We start from the raw sequence: 25201 nt of genomic DNA on the forward strand, positions 1-25201 counted from the left end.
AGCTATGTTGAAGTTGTGCATTTCTTCTGTCTTCCTGATGTTCAGATGCAGTCCTACTCGGGCATGTTCTTCTCACGTTCATCAGAGGTTTCAAATCATGGCTACTCTCTGCCCGTGAGAGGGTGTCATCTGCACAGCTGACATCACTGATTTTCTTCCATCAATTGTGACTCCTCCCTCCGAGTCTATCCAGTGTTTCGTGTGACCTGTTCTGTGTGCAGGTGGAACAGCCAGTCTGACCTCTTTCCTGACAGGAAGCCATCCTGTCTCTGTGTTCTGCCCTGTCCATCAGCCGGGTGACACACAGCACCGTCAGGCGCTGAGGCACACCCATGACTTTCAGGGCAGCCCCCACCCACAGCTTCTCATAAACAGGACAGGGCTTCCTGTGGTCCAGAAACAGAGACCAAACTCCTTCCAGGATTCTCTGCGGCACTCCACACCCAGGGAAGGCTAGCGATGAGGTTCGAGTGCCTCTTCCTTTTCTGAAGCCGCGGGAACACCTGGAATCTGCTGCTCCACGTCGGGTCCATGCAGAAGCCTCTGGTGTGTCACCCTGAGCATCATCACTACTGGTGCAAGAAGTGACAGTGACGGCCCCATGGATACTGTTCTGTTCTGGCCTCCTCTTCTGGAGATGAGGACATACGTGAGTTGTTTCCAGTCTGTAGGTTAGGGGTTTTATTTCCATTGACATACGACATAGTCTTGTTAGGATTGTGACAGGTTTGGTTTCTGTTACTTGTAATAATTCTATCAGTGTCCCATCTAAACCCCCAGTGATTGATGTCTTCCTAATACTTTTTGGGGCAGTATCACTCATCTTTCTAGAACTACAGGCTCTTTCTCATAGGCATCTTCTCCAAAGGTTTTTTTATTATTATTATCCTTTTGTCTCTTCTGTGCATATTTTCGCTCGAGCATTTCTACCTTCCCTTCACCACTCCTGGTCAGAGTGCGTTCTCCGCTCTCTGTCAGTCAGCATTCCTCGTTGAGGTCTGAATTTCCCTTTTATCTCTTGAGTCTTCCGGAAATGAGCCTTTATTTTCCCTTTTAGTTCCCTATCTCCTCACTGTGGCCACCACAACAGTTCTCTCTCATTCCACGCGATAGTCACTGAGACGCTCCCAGCACGCGGGATTCTAGCCTCACCCTGGTCACCTGTCAGTCGGCCTCACGCCCACTTCTGACCATTTTCAGGGTTTCCCCCATCCTCCATCCTGAGTTCTCTCTCCTGTATTGCCTCCTGATCTGCCCTTCCACTGTCTTCTCTAATCATATTTCCAGTTTCCATTCACAGTTGTCTGGTTCTCGGTCAATCACGTTTATCCGTGCAACTCTGTTTCTGTGTGAACTCCAAACCCAACGGAAAGGCTGTTCACGTGGCACTTGGCACTACGATTCCTGGAGTGCCCTCACTCGAATGTCTGACGTTAACGGCTGGCAGTCGACCCTCCAGCCGGCTCCTGGTCTGTGTGGCAGAGAGAACACAGCCTCTCCAGCTCCCGCTCCAACGACACAGCTGCTGTGATTTCTGTATCGGCCCCTGGGATGATGTCCGCGTGCACGAACGTCTGTCTGGTTGTCTGAAGCGTGCGTTTGGGATGACAAGTGGCTAGTTTTGCAGAACCTTCCTCCTCCCAGCTGATCTCCGCCCACATTTCTGAGCCCCAGTTCAAATTTTCTGACGACGTGGGATTCTGCCTCATTTCCCACTTCTGTGTTCCACTCACCCGTAATGACCAGCATGTGATGTGTTGCTGGTGTGTGCTCAACTTCTTCTTGGACTCGTGTGTGAAGAAAGCTTTCAACTTCCCCTCTGTTAGCCTCTGTCATGAGGCGCCGACGGCATGATGGTTACGTGAACTGGTTTTCCTAGGAGCATGACTGATACCTCTGGTTCAGACCTGACACTGTGGCCCCTAACTGCAGGCTCTACGTCTCGCCCCAGTGTGAAAGTCCCCTCATTTCTTCCAAGTCTGTCCTTTCTAGGGTAGAACACTCTGCAGTTGACTGAGTAGAAATGTCCCAATTCCAGCTGTCCTAGCTGGCCCCCACCCAGCCCTGCAATGCTGAGACGGTCCATGTCTCACCTTAAGACCGCCAGCTCGCCCCAGTTCACACTTCCTGTTCCAACGGGACGTGCTGGGGGGGGCACTGAGCTCTCCTCCACTTATGCACGTGGCCACTCACAATCCTTCCTTATTGCACCACGTTTGTATCTATCATGTAAGGGGTATTTCCAACAAAGCTACCGCTGAATTTGTAACACAACATGGCATCTTTTTATGTGTCTCTGCCAGACTCTTGATATAAGCAAATGCTTGACTCATTAAAAAGGGATTCCCTGTCAAACTGCGTGCCCTGTGATCCTCATGAAGACACTGGAGAAATGTTACACGTTTTCTAGTTAACGGTTTAATGATTTGTTTATGGACTTAGAGCTATGCATTCACAATTCATGGCATGATCTTTAAACTTAACCGCTCACAGTGACCTAGGAATCAATACTCCCCTTCACTGTTACAAATGATTTCTGTGTGTGCGAGATCACGCATTCTTATTTTTCACATGCTGGGTTGTGACGACTTCCTGCAATTTGAAGAAAGAAAACTCGAATAGCTCTAGCCCAGAGCCGAGTAAGAAAAAATAAATACATAATTAAACCCTGACTGGTGTTCTGTTTTACGACAGAGCTAACTCAAGTGGGAAAGTACTCTCATCCATACCCGGGCCGTGAAGTCCACAGCGGCTCCGCGGTTCAGGAGGAGGGTGGCTACGTTGACATTTCCGTAGTGGGCGGCAATGTGCAGGGGGGTGAAGCCACTCTGTGGAAAGCAAAGAAAAGCACAGTTGGTGAAGCGTTCCCATCTACATGCAGCCATCCCGGGCTCATGAGGTCGGTCACCGATTACCTGTCCACCCGACAAGTGAACCACACGACCCAGGTCCTAACTGCTTTTATCTCCTAAGACTTCAAGTTCAGTGCTATGAGGTGGTCAGTAACTGAGTCTGCCGACAGATCGATCCATCGCCTACATTCCTTGGTGTTCTTTATAACGAACTTTGCAATAAATGTCTCTATTTATGAGGATTTGCTGTTTCTACAAAACCAGGTTTCTGGAGTTGGTTTTTCTTCAGAGGAAAAAAAAATCATATGATTAAAACAACCTAACGTTTCTGCCGTGGCAATAATGTAATGATGAATAAAAATGTTTCTCCATAGAAAAACTCAAAATTAAGGCTTTTAAAAGGTGGCTGACGACAGAGGTTGGCACTGTCTGTTTGGAATTATGAAATGCTGTGAAGATGGACAGTTATCCCACATTGTAAAGCCTTCTCGGGATCGCCACCCTCCTGAACAACTGGGTTTAGTCTGACTGTTGTTATAAGAAAAAAAATATTTTTAAACAAATTAATCAATAGGCTTGGCATCAATATAAAGGTGTAAAATAAAATAAAAAAGCAGTTGAACTTCAATTTAAATGTTATTTAAACCAAATTTTATCAATAAAAATATGATTGCTATATAAAATCAAATAAGCAGGTTAAATCAATTATTTGGGGCATTAGAGAACTGTTATTCTCAGAATCTTTAAAAACAAGTTTTAAACTTTTAAATGGAAAAAAAGGATATATATATTTTTTCATTTCTTTTTCTGATTAAAAATTAGTTAGAAAGGTTTGCCATACAATAGAAGCATAGTAATTTCTATTATAAATATTAAAAAATGCAAAGCTAGATTATCCTTGCTCTCAACTCCCATATGTGCCTTGACCTGGCAAGCCCAGGGTTTCAAACCGGCAACCTCAGCATTCCAGGTCAACGCTCTTTCCACTGTGCCACCACAGGTCAGGCTGTAATTTTCATAATTTTATTACTTAACAAAAGATTAGAGAAAGAATCAAGATTGCTCCTAATAAACTGGTTATTGGTCCTGAATTCATGAGGTCATTTTGTATCGTTCTCTTTTATTTGAAATGAACTTTGATGTGTATAGTATTGTTTTTAAAAATACCATTTGAATCACAACTATGACTTTTCTATTCACTCAACACCTAGGCTTAGGTGACTTTGCTTTTAAAATGGCCTAAATGAGCTCTCAGATTCCAGGGCGTGACAGAAAGTCCTCTGTGCGGCCGGCCAACTTAGCCGCAAGTAATTCTGACTGTCTGGAAGCAAGACACAAAGTAATAATAACAACCATCCATCCAAATCCCACCCTGAGGTCGAGATGTTATTTTGTGTCTACCTGACGCCAAATACTCATGTCAAACTAGACGGGGTAAAATCAGTGGACAACTTGCTGTTACTTTATAAAACATCAAATTTTTGTAATTTAGGGACCAACTATATGTTTTTCTCTTCATGCGATGAAGATGTTTTCCCTTCATATTTCCTGTCCCCCTGACCGATTCTGCCTGTGTGTCTATCATATGGGTTATAGTGCAGTTACAGAAAGACAGAGTAACTGCCAGTGAATCTTTTCCAGATTAATCAAACGTGATCATACTATTTTTCTCACTGGCAGAAATCAGCTAACCTATTGTGCAAGGCATCCTCATGGCCCACCGTGACCACGGCTCCACCTGTGACTTCCAGGGGATGGGGCAGGGGGTGCTTCCCTGACCAGACCAGCATGGAGGGGGACGCAGCTCACCTCTCACAGGTCATCTGTGGAAGGGCTGTCCGTTGTTATTCAGGGCTCCTCAAAGAAATACGTCTAACTCTGTGTGAATCTACCCAAACTGCTGCTTCCCACACCATGTTCAGAGCCAATATTGTTTGCAAAAACTGTACCTTAAACAGTCACCAAAAATCACCTGAACAATGAAAAGGACTAAAACCAGCCATCACGGCACCAGTCAGGGGCTCCGGCCGTGTAGGATGTGTCCGTGCACATGCCTGTTCCTTTCATCTTGGACTTAACTTCTGTGCACACAGACGGAGAGGGGGAATGATCTGAGTAATCCGGGTGTGTTTACATCTCAGTGGGTACGTTTGCTAATGTGCAAGATGTGAGGCTTAGAAATACCCTGCTCTCAGGAAACACTTAAGTGTGAATGCTGGGCCCACACCCAGTGTTCATAGGACATCAGCCTAACTGAAAACCAGCTGACACCAATGGGCACTCGCCTTTGAGTATAAGTTTATATTTACAAGACAGTTTCCACAATGCTTGTTAGGGCCTCTCGGGAGTAACAACAGTCAAGGTGAGGCCAATAAATACCACACATATACACACATACATACGTATACATACACACACATATACATATATACATACACACACACATATATACTCACATACACACATACACATACATACATACAAACATTCACATACACATTCATACACATACATATACACACATACGCATACATGCACACATGCATGCATACAAACATATATACATGTACATGCATACATACATTCACACATGCATACGCACGTGCATATACATGCACACACTCGCGTATACACATACACACATTCATATACACACATACATACAAACATTCACATACACTCATACGCACTCACACATACACACATACACATACATACTCGCATGCATATATTCACACACATACCCACACATGCATACACGTGCACATACATATATTCAATACATACATTCACACACATGCATACACACATATATATACATGCATACATTGCACACATACTCGCATACACACACATACACACGTACACTCACACACACACATATTTAAATATATTTACTGAGAAGCATCTTGCCGGATGTTCATACTGATCAGTGTGACTCACTGTGGTGAGCAGAAAATAGATGACCTCAGGACAAGTGTTATAAGACTCTTGCTTTGCTCAGGATATGGTCAGTGTCATTACTGACTATATACAGTGTGGTAAGAAAGGCATATGAAAAGGGCGACTGTGAGTAGTTGGAAGGGTAACATTCCACTTTTGACAAACTCAAACCTGAGAATCCTCACTCAGAGACTCAGAGATGAGGTCACCTCTCTTGTTGGCGAAATGTAACTCACTCAGAAGAGGTGCGCCCTATGCTAACACCTACTTAAATAGTGACATTGACTAATAATGCCTCCAATATATGTTACATTGAATTATCCAGTTCCTTTCATTATGGGAAACATTCTCAAATTAATTTCCTGACAATGGACATCCCAATCATTAGTACAAACTAGTGAGCATTTATTCTAATTGGGCAAAAAAAAAAAAAAAAAAAAGGAAAAGGAAAAACTAAATAAATAAATAAATAAAATACAAGACGACACACGCCAGTGTGAGCATGGTACTGTACCTCAGTCGTTCTATTCACCATCATCTGAAGCAGAGTGTTGTGAGAGAGAGAGGGAAGACGTTAACACATCGCAAGTCAAGCCGACAGCCCCCTCGCGGCAACCGGACCACTATTCCAACATGCTGGATGCGTTCGACAGAGACCCACAAGCTATACAATACGAGCAAATCTTTCTAACCCTGTTTCTATTGTTTTTTACTAGAAACGGAATAAATAAGCAAATTTCTAAAAAGCTAAACCTCATGTGTAAAGCACATTATTGATCATTCTTTTGTTCACTGCACCTGTCAGTCGGTCCCCTTCCTCCCGACACGTATTTCTCTCTCCGGACAGACTGCATTACAACGGCGCCAGCTTCCCCCCCTAACCTTCTCAGGAGGCCTGGCGGCCAGCCGAGGGGCCCGCCTACCCGCCTGCCGGGTCTCTACCTTGGACTGCACGTCCGCATTGTGGTCGTTCTGCAGCAGCAGGGCAGCCGACTTGGTGTCGTCCTTCCTGGCCGCGATGTGCAGGGCCGGTAGCCGCACCTTGCCTTTGGTGTCGTTCTCTAGGAGGACAGCCACTGCCTGGTTGTGTCCTTGCTGAAGGGCCACCGCCAGGGGTGTGAAGCCATCCTGGGAAAGGAGAAAAACACAATCTTCCTTCACCTTCTGGAAGCGTGGGATACAAGCAATGATCAGACTGACCAGCAGAGCTAAAGGTTTGATTCTTCTGTGAAGACTGCGGTGGGTGATCGCCTGTCACCATCACTGGCCATGCCATGGAGAGCACGCAGGTAAGGCTGTTGCCCCACCGGGGCAGGGGTTTCTACGGACGAGGCCACCCCTTTTCCTAGTGCAGTGGGGACAAACCCTTGCAAAAAGGGCCTTTCCTTGCCAACGTGTCTCTGTCACGGGGATGTTTGCTCCTTGGATCCTGTGTGCGGCTTCATAAAACCAACCAGCCTTCGGCATCCTTACAGCAAAGAGGCATATTTTGGGGTGACAAAAATCCCAGGTGACAGACACATCTATAGGCAACACAACGTTACCATGGCTACCAGGTCAGTGAGCCAGGGGAATTTCCAGCACCACGCAATGACTCCCTGGGGCCACAGCAGCACACGCGGTCATCCCCGACCTAAAGGTCATGACACAGTGTCTGACTATGTGTCTGCTCTGACTGTGCTCTGCAACCCAACAGAGCCCATACTGCGGGAGCTTGGTCTTTTGTTTTGCTCGGAGGCAGGCACATCTGACAGCTCAGGACCGAATCATCAAGTGTCCCACCCTCGATTCTGCTAGATGGTCAGGATGAAGAGCACTGAGTTCTGAGAACGGCCCTCGAGGCCACAGAGCCCCCCGCAGAGAACTGTGCCTTGGAGCTCCCCTCCTGCATTTCCTTCTAGTCTGTACTTCACGGGAGAAGGGCCAATATTTGGGATGATTTCTTTCGAGGCCCTCCACGAGCCACACGTAAAGGAAACCCCAATTATAATGTACGTGGCTTGTGTCACCGTGTGTCCATGCTAATTGCTGTTATTATGGGACATCTCAAAATTTTAAATATTTCTTTTCAAACACGAGTTTCACTGCCCGTACTGAATGGTTTCATCATCATCAGATTTTTTTTTTAGAAGTGTTCACAGTCTCTCGATTAGTCATTATTTAATGTTTGCAAATGAGGGCTGCCAGTGGGGTCAGGCCAGGCCTTCAGGCACGTTCACTGTGTTGTACCTGAGATAGTAGAAGACATTGATAGTAACCAGCCATAAAGACTTCATCATTTTTACAGATATGTGCAAAGGTCTGTGCACGTGTGTTTCTTCATGATCATTCTGGCTAGCCGTGGGGGGTTGGGGGCACGTTAAATAACTAAGTTCATGTATGTCCGGCCAGTAAAAATTCAGTTTATTCCTTAAAATGGTTAAAAACTGAAATGCCCAGCACTGGAGTCAGGTGCTGCCGCTGTCACAGACGCTGCCGCACGATCTCCCTAGGAGCCGCTTGTTCAGTGACGTGGTTGGTCCCCGTAAAACTGCGCCGACATGAAGACCTACGCATTACTGCCAATCACTTAAACTTGGCTCCTTGAAAGGGCTGCATTGGAGCCCAACAAAAATAAAATCCTGATGGAAAGAGATGGGCAGAATGTACTAGAACCCAACTGTGGAGGAGCGTGGAGTTCCCTGCACCCAGGGCGTACTGACCTGATGGAAACATGACTGCACGTCGGAATGAAGGGACGACTCCCAAATCGAGCCATGAGCTCACGGACCTGCGTGGGCAGGCCCTCCCCTTGGGGCCAGGGAGCCGGGTCATAATGGCCACATTGGAGGGCCGGCGCATGTGGTTTAGACAGCAGCGAGGCCACCTGCCCAGCTAGGGTAGGAGGGCACTGGACCCTGGCACCTGTCCGGCTAGCAAACTCACCTCGGTGGCCGTGCTCTGATTAGCACCATTTTCCAGCAAATATTTTACAACATCAATGTGGTTCTCTTGGGCGGCCATGTATAAAGGAGTGAAGCCATTCTGGGGACAAAGGATCAAAGAGACGCGGTCAGTCATTCGGGACACTTCAAGCGGGAAGAAGAGCATAAGACGAAGAAGGAGAGAATGCTGTGTGGAGTGAACCTCTGAAATGGTTCACATACCACATTCCTCATGCTGGAGGGTGAAATGTGCGTGTCCTCCTATAAAACTAGACAAGTTCAGAGTACACCAATGCCCATACACAAGTCCTAAGAGAATGAGACAGGGACCCAAGAGAGACAGTTCCAGTTCTTGTCTTTATTTTGGTCAGGGATGCACACTTCTCATCTCTTAACACTTGCTTGTTAAACCAAAGATATGTAGTAGCTCAATATCTACATATCCTTAATCTATAGAACCCTCTCCACATATGGTGTCTGAAAGAGGATTCGTATTCTATCATCTATATCTATCAATCCATAAGCTATTTAAACAGACCACCCTTATCCGAACTGTACACAGTTTTGACATTAGCATCTTTAAAGGGATAAATTATCACTCATTCCACCATCAGCCAAGAAAGACTGCAAATGTGATGGAAAATTTTTAAAAATCTGTGCTTCAGTGTTCTGAATGAAGTAGCTTGGTTGATGGTGATCATCTTGTATCCTTTTCTAAGCCAGTTAATGAAATTGTACGGTTCATTAACTCTTACATTCCTACATTCGATTATTTACCAAAATCCAGCCCCAACAGGAAACCTGAAACAGTGGTAAACGACACCCGTCCTCACCGAGCCCTTACTGTGGTAACACTGTAACATCCTCACATCATCATGGATTTAAAAATCACTGAAATTTTGTAATGAGTTGAACACGGAAGTTTAAGTCAGTGCATTTTTTTTTCCATTGGACCCTTTGTAATATGTAATTCCTCATCACACAAAACTTATGGAAAAAAAAGTGAAATAATTCATAAACTCTCAAATCCAGCCATTCTTTAAAAAAAAACTGTCCCCATCTGAAACATAGTTTGAGAGTTCCCTGCATTTAAGGAGAACAGGTAAAACACAGAACAAGATGGCATGGGTTTTCAAAAACTTAAAGAGGGGAGAAAAGGAACTCTGGAACGATTCCTCTGTAGACACAGCACACGCATGGAGGTTATTCAATGTGGCGAAGAGCCAGCAAGATGTAAACACAAAAAGAAATGTTTAAAAACTTGATTGTGAAAGACCATCTGCAGGCTTCCAATGGGGGAGAAACATTTAAAACTGAGACTCCCTGTAAGAGGAATGAACTGAAGACATTATGAGGTCCGGGAATACCTCACACACACAGCAGCAGGTGGAGCTCCGTGGACTTGGATATAAAAATAGGTGGGTTGCAAAATTCCTCAACCGTATTCCAAAGTCTGACTTGTCACTGGCCACTATGAACAACTGATGTGCATCATTTCAGGTGATTTTTTTTTTCTATGACGATTACTTTACATACACATGCAAGTCTAGCATACAATCCAACATAGTGTTAGTTTGTTTTTTGGATTTTTTTCCCAGGAAAAAGTAATTCTTTTAGGTCTAAAAATGTTTTCAAAATAAGTCAAAGACCTCTTGGCCAGACAGATAACATGGAAAGCGATACGTGCCCGCGAAGACGTTTGGTGGCACATACATTCACGTCTCTGTGTCTGGCTCAGTGATTCTATCTGTTCTTTCTCCTATGCTGCTCAGCTTAGGAAGTCCAATCAGGGATTAGAAGAAACTGCCCTATTTTCCCAGATGAAAATAGTACAGCTAAGAGCCAACCCAGCCTTCCACAGCTGAGGAATTTTAATCCGGAGGCTGAGTGGACACCCTGCAGACCAGGCAGCTGGAGGTTAAGGACCAAACAGGAGGTCAGAGGACACAGCAGAGGCAGAGATGCTGGGACAGGCTGACCTGTCCTCATCTCACAGGCCTGGACACAGCATCACCGTCTCTGAGAGGCCTCACACAGTGCCCATTACACTGCTTAGCACATAGTAGGTATTCCATAAATATCTGTTAAGATGGTCAAGTGAATAAAGTAAACTAGGCTCCAAGTCCCTCATATGCCTGTGCTGACTTTTTTTTTTAGTGAGAGGAGGGCAGGCCAAGAGACAGACTCCTGGCATGCCCAGCAGGGGGCGATGCTCTGCTCATCTGGGCCGTTGCTCCACTGCAAGCGGAGCCATTCTAGTGCCTAAGGCAGAGGCCATGGAGCCATCCTCAGTGCCTGGGCCAACTCACTTAAGCCAATCGAGCCATGGCTGTGGGAGGGGAAGAGAGAGAGAAACAGAGAGAGAGAGAGAGAGAGAGAGAGAGAAGGAAGGAGGAGGGGTGGAGAAGCAGATGGGTGCGTCTCTTGTATGCCCTGACCGGGAATCAAACCCTAGACATCCACACGCCAGGCTGATGCTCTACAACTGAGTGAGTGCCTGTCATGACTTTTAAAGACGTCTTAAAATTCTTTGGCATTCCTGCATTCAAATGGAGGAGGCTCGTTCCCTCGCCATGGCCATGGGCCAGCCTAGTCGTTCACATCCCCTCCACCCATGAGGCTTAAGTCACCACCCTGCCTTGCTCTCTCCTGCCTCAGCACCAGTTCAGATAGACAGGAATTCCACCAACAACCAGCATCAACTTGCCCTGTGTGAGAACCCACCTGGGACCCGGGGTCCTCCGGCATCAGGAAAGCCCTCTGGGAGCTTTTACCCAAGACAACCCTTCACTAAGCCAGGACTGACTCTGAGCATCTGTGCAGAGACGGTGGCGGTTACAGTCGTTGTTTACGCCCCAGAGCGTTGAGGTAACCTGTTTTGCAGCAGTAGCAGCGAGCACACCACCCAACAAAAGTTTACCCCCATGTGGCCGTGGCCCACCTCGCTGGCACACCCTCACGCTGACCGCACTACCTCCGTTCTCTGCAGTGAAGGAGCTCACGCCCCAGACGGTATTTTCAGATGTCCTGGTCACACAGCTCTCTCCACACACCACGTTCAGAAACCCTAAAGTTAAAGCACTAGACATGGCGGCTCTTTGGTGCAGAGTCACAAGAGTTCAGCACAGTCTTCCTCGGCCCCAAATAACCAGGACAGCGGTCTGTGCTCCCAAGAGCCACACGGGGGTGCATCCTAGTAGACTAGTGGGTCTTTTTTTTTTTTTACAGGGACAGAGAGAGTCAGAGAGAGGGATAGGGACAGACAGACAGGAACGAAGATGGATGAGAAGCATCAGTTTTTCATTGCGACACCTTAGTTGTTCATTGATTGCTTTCTCATATGTGCCTTGACCGTGGGCCTTCAGCAGATCGAGTGACCCCTTGCTCAAGCTAGCAACCTTGGGTCCAAGCTGGTAAGCTTTTTGCTCAAGCCAGATGAACCCGTGTTCAAGCTGTGACCTCGGGGTCTCGAACCTGGGTCCTCTGCATCCCAGTCTGATGCTCTATCCACTGCGCCACCACCTGGTCAGGCAAGACTGGTGGGTCTTAAGCCACATGCTGCCCTCCTCTGTCATGGTGGCAATCAACAAAGATGAAGTCTTTGCATCAGTAAGAAGGAAGGAGGAACCTGAGTCCCTAGTGTGTATCTGCTGAGAAGAAGCCAGTTAGAGTCTGAGAGTTTGCAAATCACAGCTATGAACCTTTATGATGTTCTATGTGCCCTTGGCCAGTGTCCTGAGAGTGTTGCACACACCCTCTTGTATCTACTGGAAGACTCCCTGACCAACTGCACAACCCAGTCCAACAGGAAAAAATAGGAATGTTTACAGAGAGCTCTGGGTTTGAACCTCACAAAAATAAAATTTCCCTTCTGATAAAGCCATTTTTTTTGTAGGAAGGTCAGTGTTGCGATTTAGGTGTTCCCGAGCAGAATTCTTCAGCAGGCTTGTCCCAGAGGTCAGCACAAAAGAGGAATTATATTATGACTTTGATCACCATCCCAGGTACTACGTCCCATCTTCCTCTGTGTTAGCCACAAACGAGAGGTAAGCCCAGGAAGCATCCCCAAATGATCACTCAGCCTTAAGGTCAGGATGACTCAAGTTACGTCCCTAAATATATCATCAACGCACAGCTGCAGAGGATGTAAAAAATCCCAACAGGTACTAATTATAGTCACCAGACTATTTCTGGGTCCTCGGTGGGTGTCTTCAGCGCAAAGGAACACAAGATACAATGATACACTTGCTCGGTGGTTAAGAAGGCATCTTATTAATTAAAATGCTGTATAGATTTTCTCAGAGGATGTGGATTTGACAATTCTTGACCAGGTTCTGAAACAATGAGTTATTTTAATTACCTTCATCTCTCCAAAGGTTCCCCATAGAGGGTTATAACTAAACCATTAAATTATGACATTAAAACGATGAATGTTCCGTATCTTTCTAGGGAGGCTCAACTTTATGGAGTGTGTGCCACGTGCTCTTGTTTTATTCACAACTCCACTATTTGGGTCATTTAACAGAGAAGGCGGTCATTCACCCACATGAGGTGTGAACAAGCCTGAGCTCTGAAGGACTCCAAACTCAGTACTCCGAGGCCACGGGGCTCCCATCCAGGAGTCAGACCGTGAGTGCTCTGTTTCCCCTGAAGCCATCAACTGGAGAAGAGCAGCAGTCTCTGACTGGTGTCAGCAGTGGGGCTGGCCCAGCTGGCGTGATGGCCAACGTCCTGTGTTATACTAGACACGAGCATTCTTTCAGTTTTTTCTTCCAGTGGGTAAGATATTGAGAGAGAAGACTACTCCTCTCTAATTGTTATTTAACCTTAACAGCCCATGGAAATAAGTGATAGATCTGTTAACCCTTGAGTTTCAATCACTGGTCTGAGGACCATTCCACCAGACATTTCATGGCAATCTGCAAAAGAGTTCACCACCCTGCTGTTGTACAAAGAGGACCTACCTACCTCCATGATCTTACTTGAATTTGCTTATGCTCAGGGTGATTTCTGCCTTCGTGGTCCCTGAAAGAATCCTGCCGTTTTCACCGCCCCCACCCCAGTGTAATAGGAACTGGACTAGGAAGCCGCCCAAAGTCTCACACTACTTACCTACCACGAGGAGCTGGTATCTGAACCCACACGAAAGTAATTCTAACCTCGCGCTCTTCCCACTACGCTGCTGCACCGTGCGCTTCAGCAGCAACTGTGACAGTGCTTTGTCCTGTCTGGGTCTGGCTTGAATACAAGTGGTCTTGAATGCAGACCACTGGCCATACAATATTCTGCTGCATCTACCATACCCCTGCCTCCAGCTCCCCGCAGAGGAATCACCGAGAATGCACATGAACTACAGTCCGTATTTCAAGGGACTCACGCCAGTGCACCCTTCTCATCAAGCTGGACCAATCTTCCTAAAAACAAGGGGTGCTTGCCTTCCTTGTCTGAACGTCCCAGTCACGCGTGCTGAGACAGTCACTTCTCATCAGCCCAGCGAGGAGGTCGGTCCCACTTGCTTGCCATGGAAGGCATCCTAGCTGAACAGACATCCACTCTACCATCTACCTCTGACCACCGCAATTAGTTTAAAATAAAGCACTTGCCAGGAAAGCTGGGAGTATCACAGTGACTCACAGAAACGACAGCATTAAAACCAAAAGGTACTTTTATCATGTTAAAAATATATTATTTCAGTAACCCTGAGATGCATCTGCAGAAGAAGAAAAAAACAAGCAATAGACTTTTTTAAGGAAGAGGTTAAACTGCAAAATAGAAGGTGAATCATTCTCAGGAAATACATTTGTTCTTCCAAGGGATGAGGTTTTAAAATAGTGTTTTCTGTGTGCATGGTAAATACAAAATAAGGCATGAAGTGGTCAGTTTTCCTTCCACTGTTAGTTTTGCACCTGTTATGCTAACTTTAAGTTGTTGATAGAAATGGCAAGTTCATCTATCCCCGGATGAAAAGCATTCTCACTTCCCCAAAGCAATTTTTATAATGATTGACATAAATGCCTTTATGGTGTATCTATAATAAAACAATTTTTAAAATAAAAACTAAAATTAAATCTGCAGACGTTGTGGCCTGATGATTCCCCAGAGAAATGATAAAAACGTTTTGGTGTCGGAGATAAAAACCTTAACATAGAGTTAGGAATATCTTCGTATTGAATGGAAATTAATTTCCTGATCCACTTCCTTTAAATACATTTTCCTAGACTTTCAGATTGCTGAACAACATCTATGACCAGGCTCTTCTGTTAAGAATATACTACAGTTGGCTTGGCACAGACAGTAAGTGCTTTAAAAATGTTGTGTTTTGAGCAACTTCATGATTGACCCACCAGCGTCAATGCAAGAGGACAGACAGGTGTTACCTCCAAAGGCAGAAACACTGGCTGCTGTGGATAGGTTCGTGACGTGGAGAAAATTAATTCAGTAAGAATCACCGTGGAGTGCTTTTATTTTCCCCCAACAGAGTAAAATTCATAAACCTGAAATAACTGTTCTTGAATTAAGCTACAGTAATAATTTCATTCCTTGCTGTGTTATTATTTTGAGGTTGAGCAAATGTACCAAGGATCCAAGCATTTTGACTCTCCGGATTAAAATAGTCAAGGTTCGCTGCAATTCTTTGATATCTCTTGAACAGTATACCAAAAAAAATACTTTCAATTCATGATTAACCAAATAGGTTTTTTTTATTACTGGCGTGACAGTCTCTGAGAAAATAGAACACTGGTCCCAATCTTTAACAGCAAACCTAACATATCCCAGTGTGAATGGCTTGGCTCGTCTGGACTGTGGATGGCAAAGGGGCCCCACGCCAAACTGGACAAGTTCGGGGGAGGCCTTGCATGCTCGGGCCCTGAAGGAGCCACAAGGGATGGTCTGAGATTAAAACTTTCTGACTCAAAGCAGTTCAAGGTGGGTTGTCTGAACGTGCTGACGGAGGCTGTTCTTGGGGAGAGCTGGAAGAACCCTCTCCAGGAAAAGTAACTCTAATCAGCCCCTGAAGTGGAGTGCCACCCCTCCCAAGACGGAGGCCGCCTCACGCCAGCCCAGGGGCGCCCATGGCAACGCCTTCCTTCTAAAGCTGTCTGTCTTCAGGCAGGGAGTTCTTGAACTCAGAACAGAAAAGCTTCGACTGGGACCTGACTAGCTCTGAGGGCAGAGGGGGCTCCTCAAAGCTCACCCATCACAGGGCACGAGGAAGGCCTCTCACCTCCTTATCCTCCCAGGAAAAATCAGAGCTGCAACAAAAATAGGTTCCAACGGCCCTGCCTGGATGTGCTGGCTTCACAACGTGCCCGCAAACCAACACCGGGGCTGCACCGTCGGGCAGGTATTCCAGAGCGTGCCAGCCGCCCAGACAGAGGGCCTGGCTGGTTTTGCCAGTTGCCCCCATGATATTTAGCCTGTGTGAGCAGAAGAGCTAAAAGCCTTAAAAATAGAGAGAAGGTATGGACTTGATTGTAAAGCTAGGCACTGCCATTTCTACACAGTCACACAATAGATACCAAGGGTAAAGTTACACTTCCTCCCTCTTTCTGCCAGAAAAATATTTATAGTATGGTGTATGCGGGGGGAGCATTTTTCCGAAATTAGAAGCAAGGAGGCAGACAGACAGACTCCCGCATGCTCCCGACTGGGATCCACCCGGCATGCCCACCAGGGGGCTATGCTCTGCCCATTTGGGGCATTGCTATGTTGGGACCAGAGCCATTCTAGTGCCTGAGGCAGAGGCCACAGAGCTATCCTCAGTGCCCAGGCCAACTTTGCTCTAATGGAGCCTTGGCTGCAGGAGGGGAAGAGAGAGACAGAGAGGAAGGAGAGAAGAAGGGGTGGAGAAGCAGATGGGCGCTTCTCCTGTGTGCCCTGGCCGGGAATTAAACCCAGGACTTCCACACACATGGCCGATGCTCTACCACTGAATAGCTGGCCAGGGCCTAGTATGATGTATTTTGATTATTCTTTTATAACTTTTCTTAATTTCATTTTGAGAACATGCATTTCCTGTCCTATGCAGTTGTTACTGTATGCACCCCAAGGCTGGGGGTCCCCAGCTTTCCTGTTTCCCTTAGGGTGTTTAGTGAAGTTCACGCATTGGAGTGACATAAGCAGAATAATGTGGTTTACACTTTACAGAAGGTCTACCACTGGAATGCTGATTGTTTGAAATTTTTAAAATTTAAGGAGAGAATATACTTTTACAGAGCAACACAGAACTCGCATGAACAGTGTATATTTCACAGATGTCAGTCATCCTGGAAAAACATAGTTTATCTTCTTTTTAATGCACTTACAGACAATGATGTCAGGCTGTGCACTTGTCAAATTTTCTGTTATATTTAACAGGGAGATCATAATACATGGAAAAGAGGAAGGGAGGGAAGGAGAGAGGGAGGGAGGGAGGGAGGGAGGGAGGGAGGGAAGGAGAGAGGGAGGATGGAAGGAAAGAAAAAAAAGAAAGAAAGAAAGAGAGAGAGAGAGAGAGAAAGGAAGGAAGGAAGGAAGGAAGGAAGGAAGGAAGGAAGGAAGGAAGGAAGGAAGGAAGGAAGGAAGGAGGGAAGTTGCGGACCGTAAATGGCAAAAAGCCTTTGTAGATTCGAGGCTTAGCAAAAGGCTAAGTTCTCCTTCCTCCACCTCCATATTGGCTATGATGCTGAGTATTTGCACCCACTTCACTTGCTTCCTTAAGTTGCTGGAAGCAATTTATATACATGCCCTTCCTTTCACTCTTTGTTTGTTCAGATGTTGGTTGATTTCACTTATGCATGGTAGGAGATTCCTGTTTGTGCCTTGGGAGAGTTCCTGTTTTAGCCTCGGATGTGTAACTTTGTATCAAGGACTTCCTTGATTTGCATATATGGCTATATAATAAAGCAAACTGGGGCTATGGGGCACTTGGATACTGCCATCAGCATTGAAGAGTCCTCCCAGTCCCATTTTTTCTTAATAAGTGTGTTTCCTTAATTCTGCACCATTATTAGGAGCCCCGCTGGTCTGTGGCAAAGGAAGGAAGGAAGGAAGGAGGGAGGGAGGGAGGGAGGAAGGAAGATCATAGGATGGGTTAATAAAATAACTTGATTAAAACAAGTAACTGAAGTATTTCTAGTAAATTTTTCTACCCAACAGCTGGCTAAAGGCCTTAAACCAACCCCACAAAGCTGTTCTAACTCAAATCCACCTACGCCGGAGAGAATTCTGAACATGATACCTGCGACTGGGCGTTGATGTTGGCTCCTTCCTTCACGAGCACTTTGACAACTTCTGCTTGTCCTGCCAGGGATGCGATGTGAAGAGCCGTGTTCCCCTTCTATTTTGAAGAAACATAGCAGACCATGTTAGCAGTTCCCAAACTTGGCAGAAATCAAAATGGACAGGCATTTCAACTCTGCTGGTCATTTCCAGTGGTTAGGACTTGTCATTCTGTCAGAATAGTGGCTGGTCTTAGGGAGGGGTCCTTCATTCACTGTCAAGACACAGACCTTCCCACGGTGTCTTCCTTTCTTGTCCTGGTTCCCGTGTCATGTGAAGAACGTGCACAGGCTGAGCTGTGACTGGTCACTCACATACTTTTGGGAGGGCTCAGCTACCTCCTCTTTAAATGAGGATCTTTAAATTAGTTGTTCTTTTTCCCTGGATCTAAGATGCTACAATTATAATCTAGGATTAAAAGGGAACCTATATTTCAAAACATTAATAGAGTTTTTAAAGCAAAGGAAAAAATAAAGTGACCATCAAGACTCAAGCGACCAAGCAGCGGTTGGTTGAATGAATATGTGATGTCGCTATGGCAACTCGGGGGAAGCAAGTAATTGGATAGATGTTCAAAATGATGTTCTTGAAACGTTTGTTTATTTGCTAGGGTGAAGAAAAGTATTAATGAAATGCTCTTTATGTCCAAAGTAAAAAAACTGATTGCATACTGTGAACTTAACATCTTAACTTCTACGGAGCTGTCAGAGTCTTTTGTTTCTAAGTTTCTCTGTTGTGTACCCTGCTGCGAGCAGGGCCAGTCTACACTCCAGCACTCACGCGTGAGGTGAGGGAAGCCCAGGCTAACTGGCTCTGTCCCCAGTGTCCTCCGTGCCCCCTCTGTCTTTCTGATTAGAGGAATGTCCCAGCTGCAGGCTTGAGTGCCTACCCCTAACCCCCTCCCCCAACCCCTACCCTAACCCTAACTGCAACTTCTCCCTGCATCTCTCATATACATGGATGGTCACACTCCAGCCGGGGACAGCAGGCTGATTCAGATTGCCTACTGTTTCCTTCCAAATTGAAATTTCACCTTCTGATGGCAAAAATTTGTCACCACTGATATTTTTTAAAACACCTGTTGTTGCTGAAATGACTCCCCAACAGCAAGGTTCAAAGGCATCCCAGCAAAAAGCAGAATCAACAAGGAAGCCAGTTGTTAGCACACCGCACACTCCATAGGTCTGCAGCAACGAGTCCACTTCCCTTACAAACACAGTGTAGTGACAAGATCTCATTTCATTGTAGTGACTCAATCCATGATCCAAACTCTCTTTTCTATTAGAGTATCAAGGATTCTGTATATTTTCTTACTGAGTCAAGTAAATACATTTAAAATATATATTTATAACAATTTAAAGCGTGAAAATGACTGGTCCCATTTTACTGAGATGTTTACTACATCCATTTCTTTCTAAAAAATGACTTAACCCTAGGAAAATTAGGTGCTACTATCTACAGAGAATTAGAGTTATCGGGTTTCTCTGTGAATTGAAGGAAAAATCCAAATAGCAGAAACTCGACATACAGAATCCAGTGTCGTGTCTGATATGTCCCTAAATAAAACAGTCCAAACCCTGCAAGGTAGAACAGGAAGGGTTTCCATTTAAGGCCTGCTTTGTTAAGTTTCCTGGTGTTGCAGCAAACCCCCGAAAGGGACACCCTGGGACAGAAGCCCCACATCACTTCCCCCTGCCCGCGGGAGTGACCGTTACCTTGGTGGCGGAGTCCACGGCCGAGCCCCTGCCCAGCAGCTCCTGCACCAGCCCCACGTGGCCTTCCTTGGCGGCCAAGTGCAGCGCGTTGAGTCCATTCTAGAGGAGAAGAAACAGGGTGTCAGACGCGGGGAAGGAGGAGGGGACAGGCGTGATCCTGAGCACATTTACAGCCGGAAGTGGACAGACTCGCCGTCCCAGGGTTCTCCTCCTTTCTACGTTCAGAGATGAATTTCCGGTGTTTCTTATTCAGACAGGCAAAGAGGTAACTATTCATTGGAAACGGGCATAAGGCCATGGCATGTAAACACAAACTTTTTTTTTTAACTATGATAGGTCTAAATACTTTCAGACTGAGAGAAAAGAGCAACTCTCTATCATTTACTGTGCCAGCCAGAAATAAAATGCTGCCAGCTTTTCTAGATCATAAGACAACTTTAAATAAGTCTTACTTTGTAAGGAATGGGAGACACACACACTTGGCAATGGCAATATTGCACCTAAAAGACATTGAGCATTATGTCACTAATTTTTTTGGCATTCTTTGATTTTAATTTATTTTATAATTTCTGATAGTCCTATAATATCTGGTTCCCATCTATTTAAGTTCCTAAAAATAGCAGTTACTCAATCTAGCATTGAAAAACTCACTGAAGCCTGACCTGTGGTGGCACAGTGGATAAAGCGTCGACCTGGAAATGCTGAGGTCGCCAGTTCGAAACCTTGGGCTTGCCTGGTCAAGGCACATATGGGAGTTGATGCTTCCAGCTCCTCCCCACCTTCTCTCTCTGTCTCTCTCTCCTCTCTCTCTCTCTCTCTCTGTCTCTCTCTCTCCCTTTCTCTCTCCTCTCTAAAATGAATTAAAATTTTTTTTAATCTTAAAAAAAAGTTAAAAAAAAAAAAAGAAAAACTCACTGAAGATTTTAATAAATCTGACATCTACATATCTTGACATACAATAAGGAGAGTCCTTGGTTTATGACAAGTTTCCTGTTTGTGGTGATTGTACATCTTAGACTGAATGATTTTCTTACAGAGAATAAGTAAAACTCAGGCTTTTATAATTTACTCACAATCCTCTGCGTCCCAGTCCAGCAGTCTATCCACTGCACCACCTCCTGGTCAGGCTGCAGAGAATCTTGTTTATATTTTTTACTAGACTCAAACATTGGTAGAGTCATCAATCCTTTATTACTTAAAACGGGTGCTCCAGACTGGTCTGAAAGTGATGTCAACCATAACATTCTGACCGTCACTTTTGACGAATTTAAAATAGAAGGGCTTGAGGCTTCCGATGTTTAAAAGATGTAAGACTGGCCCTGGCCGGTTGGCTCAGTGGTAGAGCGTCGGCCTGGCATGCAGAAGTCCCAGGTTCATTTCCTGGCCAGGGCACACAGGAGAAGCGCCCATCTGCTTCTCCACCCCTCCCCCTCTCCTTCCTCTCTGTCTCTCTCTTCCCCTCCTGCAGCGGAGGCTCCATTGGAGCAAAGATGGCCCGGGCGCTGGGGATGGCTCCTTGGCCTCTGCCCCAGGCGCTAGAGTGGCTCTGGTCGCGACAGACCGACTCCCCGGAGGGGCAGAGCATCACCCCCTGGTGGGCAGAGCATCGCCCCGGTGGGCGTGCCGGGTGGATCCCGGTCAGGCGCATGCGGCGTCTGTCTGTCTCTCCCTGTTTTTAGCTTCAGAAAAATACAAAAAAAAAAAAAAGATGTAAGACTTTCTTCAGTAAGTGACTGACACCTGAAGTGGGAGGGTTTAAATATAAATACATTCTCACTCTCCAGAGTCAACAGCGTCTGCTCAGCGGAAAGCCCGCAACTTCCTACACAACAGACCATTCGGACACTGGACTTCCTAGGATTTGTGTTTCCAGAAGTATTCACAAAACTTTTCTAAAAATTAACAAAGGCAAAACAAGACACTATCTCAACTAGAATAAAGCTGACATGATGTAAAAACTTACAAAGTTCAAAACCATATTTATATTTAAATGAAACAATTTCAAAAATAGTCATCTTAGTTGATTCCACGGATCTCTTTTCATGAATTCAAAATATAGCTGACTTCATTTTCTCTCTCTCTCTCTCACACACACACACACACACACATTTAAATCCACATTTCCAAAAACTGACCAGCCTTCTTCTCAATTAATTATAAGGCTGAGGCTTAAGTTAAAAAAAAGAAAATGTATAAGGAAACAGTGCCTTTTGGGGGAACACACAGATTCCACAACAAATTGCTACAATGTATGTGCACTGTACTGAAAAGCTGATCGAGAATGAGATTAAAATCATCTATGTAAGGGAGCAGTCAGCAACCAGACTCCATCCCACAAACAAATCTAATTAAGGATCACGTGCCTTCAGGATTTCTTCAGCACAAACACCTACTGAAGCTAGAATGCTCGTTAAAGGCACGGCCGAGGGGGTGGAATTCTAGGTGTAAATGCTGTCGATTCTTAACCTGCCTTCTTTTAAAATGCCATGAAATTGGGCCTGACCTGTGGTGGCGCGGTGGATAAAACATTGACTTGGAATGCTGAGGTCACCGGTTCAAAACCCTGGGCCTGCCCAGTCAAGGCACACACAGGAAGCACATCAATGAACAACTAAAGTGAAACACCTATGATTTGATACTTCTTGTTCTCTCCCCTCCTCTCTCTGTAAAATCAATAAATAAAATCTTAAAAAAATTTTTTTTTTAATTTTATTTTTTTAATGGGGTGACATCAATAAATCAGGATACATATATTCAAAGATAACAAGTCCAGGTTATCTTGTCGTTCAATTATGTTGCATACCCATCACCCAAAGTCAGATTGTCCTCTGTCACCTTCTATCTTGTTTTCTTTGTGCCCCTCCCCCTCCCCCTTTCCCTCTCCCATTCCCCCCTCCCCCCCGTAACCACCACACTCTTATCAATGTCTCTTAGTTTCACTTTTATGTCCCACCTACGTATGGAATAATGCAGTTCCTGGTTTTTTCTGATTTACTTATTTCGCTTCGTATCATGTTATCAAGATCCCACCATTTTGCTGTAAATGTTCCGATGTCATCATTTCTTATGGCTGAGTAGTATTCCATAGTGTATATGTGCCACATCTTCTTTATCCAGTCATCTATTGACGGGCTTTTTGGTTGTTTCCATGTCCTGGCCACTGTGAACAATGCTGCAATAAACATGGGGCTGCATGTGTCTTTATGTATCAATGTTTCTGAGTTTTTGGGGTATATACCCAGTAGAGGGATTGCTGGGTCATAAGGTAGTTCTATTTTCAGTTTTTTGAGGAACCACCATACTTTCTTCCATAATGGTTGTACTACTTTACATTCCCACCAACAGTGTATGAGGGTTCCTTTTTCTCCACAGCCTCTCCAACATTTGCTATTACCTGTCTTGCTAATAATAGCTAATCGAACAGGTGTGAGGTAGTATCTCATTGCCGTTTTGATTTGCATTTCTCTAATAGCTAAAGAAGATGAGCATCTTTTCATATATCTGTTGGCCATTTGTATTTCTTCCTGGGAGAAGTGTCTGTTCATATCCTCTTCCCATTTTTTTATTGGATTGTTTGTTTGTTGTTGAGTTTTATGAGTTCTTTGTATATTTTGGATATTAGGCCCTTATCTGAGCTGTTGTTTGAAAATATCATTTCCCATTTAGTTGGCTTTCTGTTTATTTTGCTATCAGTTTCTCTTGCTGAGCAAAAACTTCTTAGTCTGATGTAGTCCCATTCATTAATTTTTGCCCTCACTTCTCTTGCCTGTGGAGTCAAATTCATATGCTCTTTAAAACCCAGGTCCGTGAGTTGAGTACCTATGTCTTCTTCTATGTACTTAATTGTATCAGGTCTTATGTTTAGATCTTTGATCCATTTTGAGTTAATTTTTGTACAGGGGGAGAGACTGTAGTCCAGTTTCATTCTTTTGCATGTGGCTTTCCAGTTTTCCCAGCACCATTTATTGAAGAGGCTTTCTTTTCTCCATTGTGTGTTGTTGGCCCCTTTATCAAAAATTATTTGACTATATATATGTGGTTTTATTTCTGGACTTTCTATTCTGTTCCATTGGTCTGAGTGTCTATTTTTCTGCCAATACCATGCTGTTTTGATTGTCGTGGCCCTATAATATAGTTTGAAGTCAGGTATTGTAATGCCCCCAGCTTCATTCTTTTTCTTTAGGATTGCTTTGGCTATTCAGGGTTTTTTATAGTTCCATATAAATCTGATGATTTTTTGCTCTATTTCTTTAAAAAACGTCATTGGAAGTTTGATGGGAATTGCATTAAATTTGTATATTGCTTTGGGTCATATAGCCATCTCGATTATATTTATTCTTCCTAGCCAAGAACAAGGTATATTCTTCCATCTCATTATATCTTTTTCAATTTCCCTTAACAATGGTTTATAGTTTTCATTATATAAGTCCTTTACATTCTTTGTTATGTTTAATCCTAAGTATTTTATTTTTTTTGTTGCAATCGTGAAGGGGATTATTCTTTTGAGTTCGTTCTCAATTGTTTCATTGTTGGCATTGAAAGAAAGGCTATTGACTTCTGTATGTTAATTTTGTACCCTGCGACCTTACTGTATTGACTTATTGTTTCTAGTAGTCTTTTTGTGGATTCTTTGGGGTTTTCGATGTATAGGATCATATCATCTGCAAAAAGTGTTACCTTTACTTCTTCTTTTCCGATATGGATGCCTTTTATTTCTTTGTCTTGTCTGATTGCTCTGGCTAGAACCTCTAGTACCACATTAAAAAAGAGTGGAGAGAGTGGAAAACCCTGTCTTGTTCCTGATTTAAGGGGGAAAGCCTTCAGTTTAGTGCCATTTAATATGATGTTAGCTGATGGTTTATCATATATGGCCTTTATCATGTTGAGATATTTTCCTTCTATACCCATTTTGTTGAGAGTCTTAAACATAAAATTGTGTTGTATTTTATCAAAAGCCTTTTCTGTGTCTATTGATAAGATCATGTGGTTTTTGTTCTTTATTTTGTTGATATGGTGTATTACTTTAACCGTTTTACGTATGTTGAACCATCCTTGAGATTCTGGGATGAATCCCACTTGATCATGATGTATTATTTTTTTAATATGTTGTTGTATTCGATTTGCTAGTATTTTGTTTAGTATTTTAGCATCTGTATTCATTAGAGATATTGGTCTGTAGTTTTCTTTTTTTGTGCCATCCTTGCCTGGTTTTGGTATGAGGGTTATGATGGCCTCATAAAATATGTTCAGAAGTATTGCTTCTTCTTCAATTTTTTGGAAGACTTTGAGTAGAATAGGAACCAAGTCTTCTTTGAATGTTTGATAAAATTCGCTGGTATAGCCGTCAGGGCCTGGACTTTTATTTTGGGGGAGGTTTTTAATGTTTTTTTCTATTTCTTTTCTACTGATAGGTCTGTTTAGGCTTTCTGCTTCTTCTTGACTCAGTCTAGGAAGGTTGTATTGTTCTAGGAATTTATCCATTTCTTCTAGGTTGTTGAATTTAGTG

At 44.4% G+C, this 25201-nt stretch overlaps 1 protein-coding gene across 47 annotated transcripts in view; it reads right to left on the reverse strand.

Annotated features, from left to right (window-relative positions):
* The window catches only part of ANK2 (ankyrin 2), a 380522-nt gene that overhangs the window by 109657 nt on the left and 245664 nt on the right, over nucleotides 1-25201 (reverse strand). For 36 of the 47 annotated variants that reach the window (XM_066234064.1, XM_066234103.1, XM_066234095.1 and 33 more), the window contains 6 exons: nucleotides 19696-19794; nucleotides 17940-18038; nucleotides 8721-8819; nucleotides 6738-6923; nucleotides 6310-6333; nucleotides 2730-2828 (listed from right to left, as the gene is read on the reverse strand). In XM_066234064.1, the coding sequence (XP_066090161.1) occupies nucleotides 2730-2828; nucleotides 6310-6333; nucleotides 6738-6923; nucleotides 8721-8819; nucleotides 17940-18038; nucleotides 19696-19794 (606 nt within the window). The remainder of the gene's footprint in view (nucleotides 1-2729; nucleotides 2829-6309; nucleotides 6334-6737; nucleotides 6924-8720; nucleotides 8820-17939; nucleotides 18039-19695; nucleotides 19795-25201) is intronic. The other 11 variants (XM_066234158.1, XM_066234206.1, XM_066234013.1 and 8 more) reach the window with 1 other exon arrangement.

The sequence above is a fragment of the Saccopteryx bilineata genome, chromosome 1 (assembly GCF_036850765.1).
Source record: "Saccopteryx bilineata isolate mSacBil1 chromosome 1, mSacBil1_pri_phased_curated, whole genome shotgun sequence".
Classification (NCBI taxonomy): Eukaryota; Metazoa; Chordata; class Mammalia; order Chiroptera; family Emballonuridae; genus Saccopteryx; species Saccopteryx bilineata.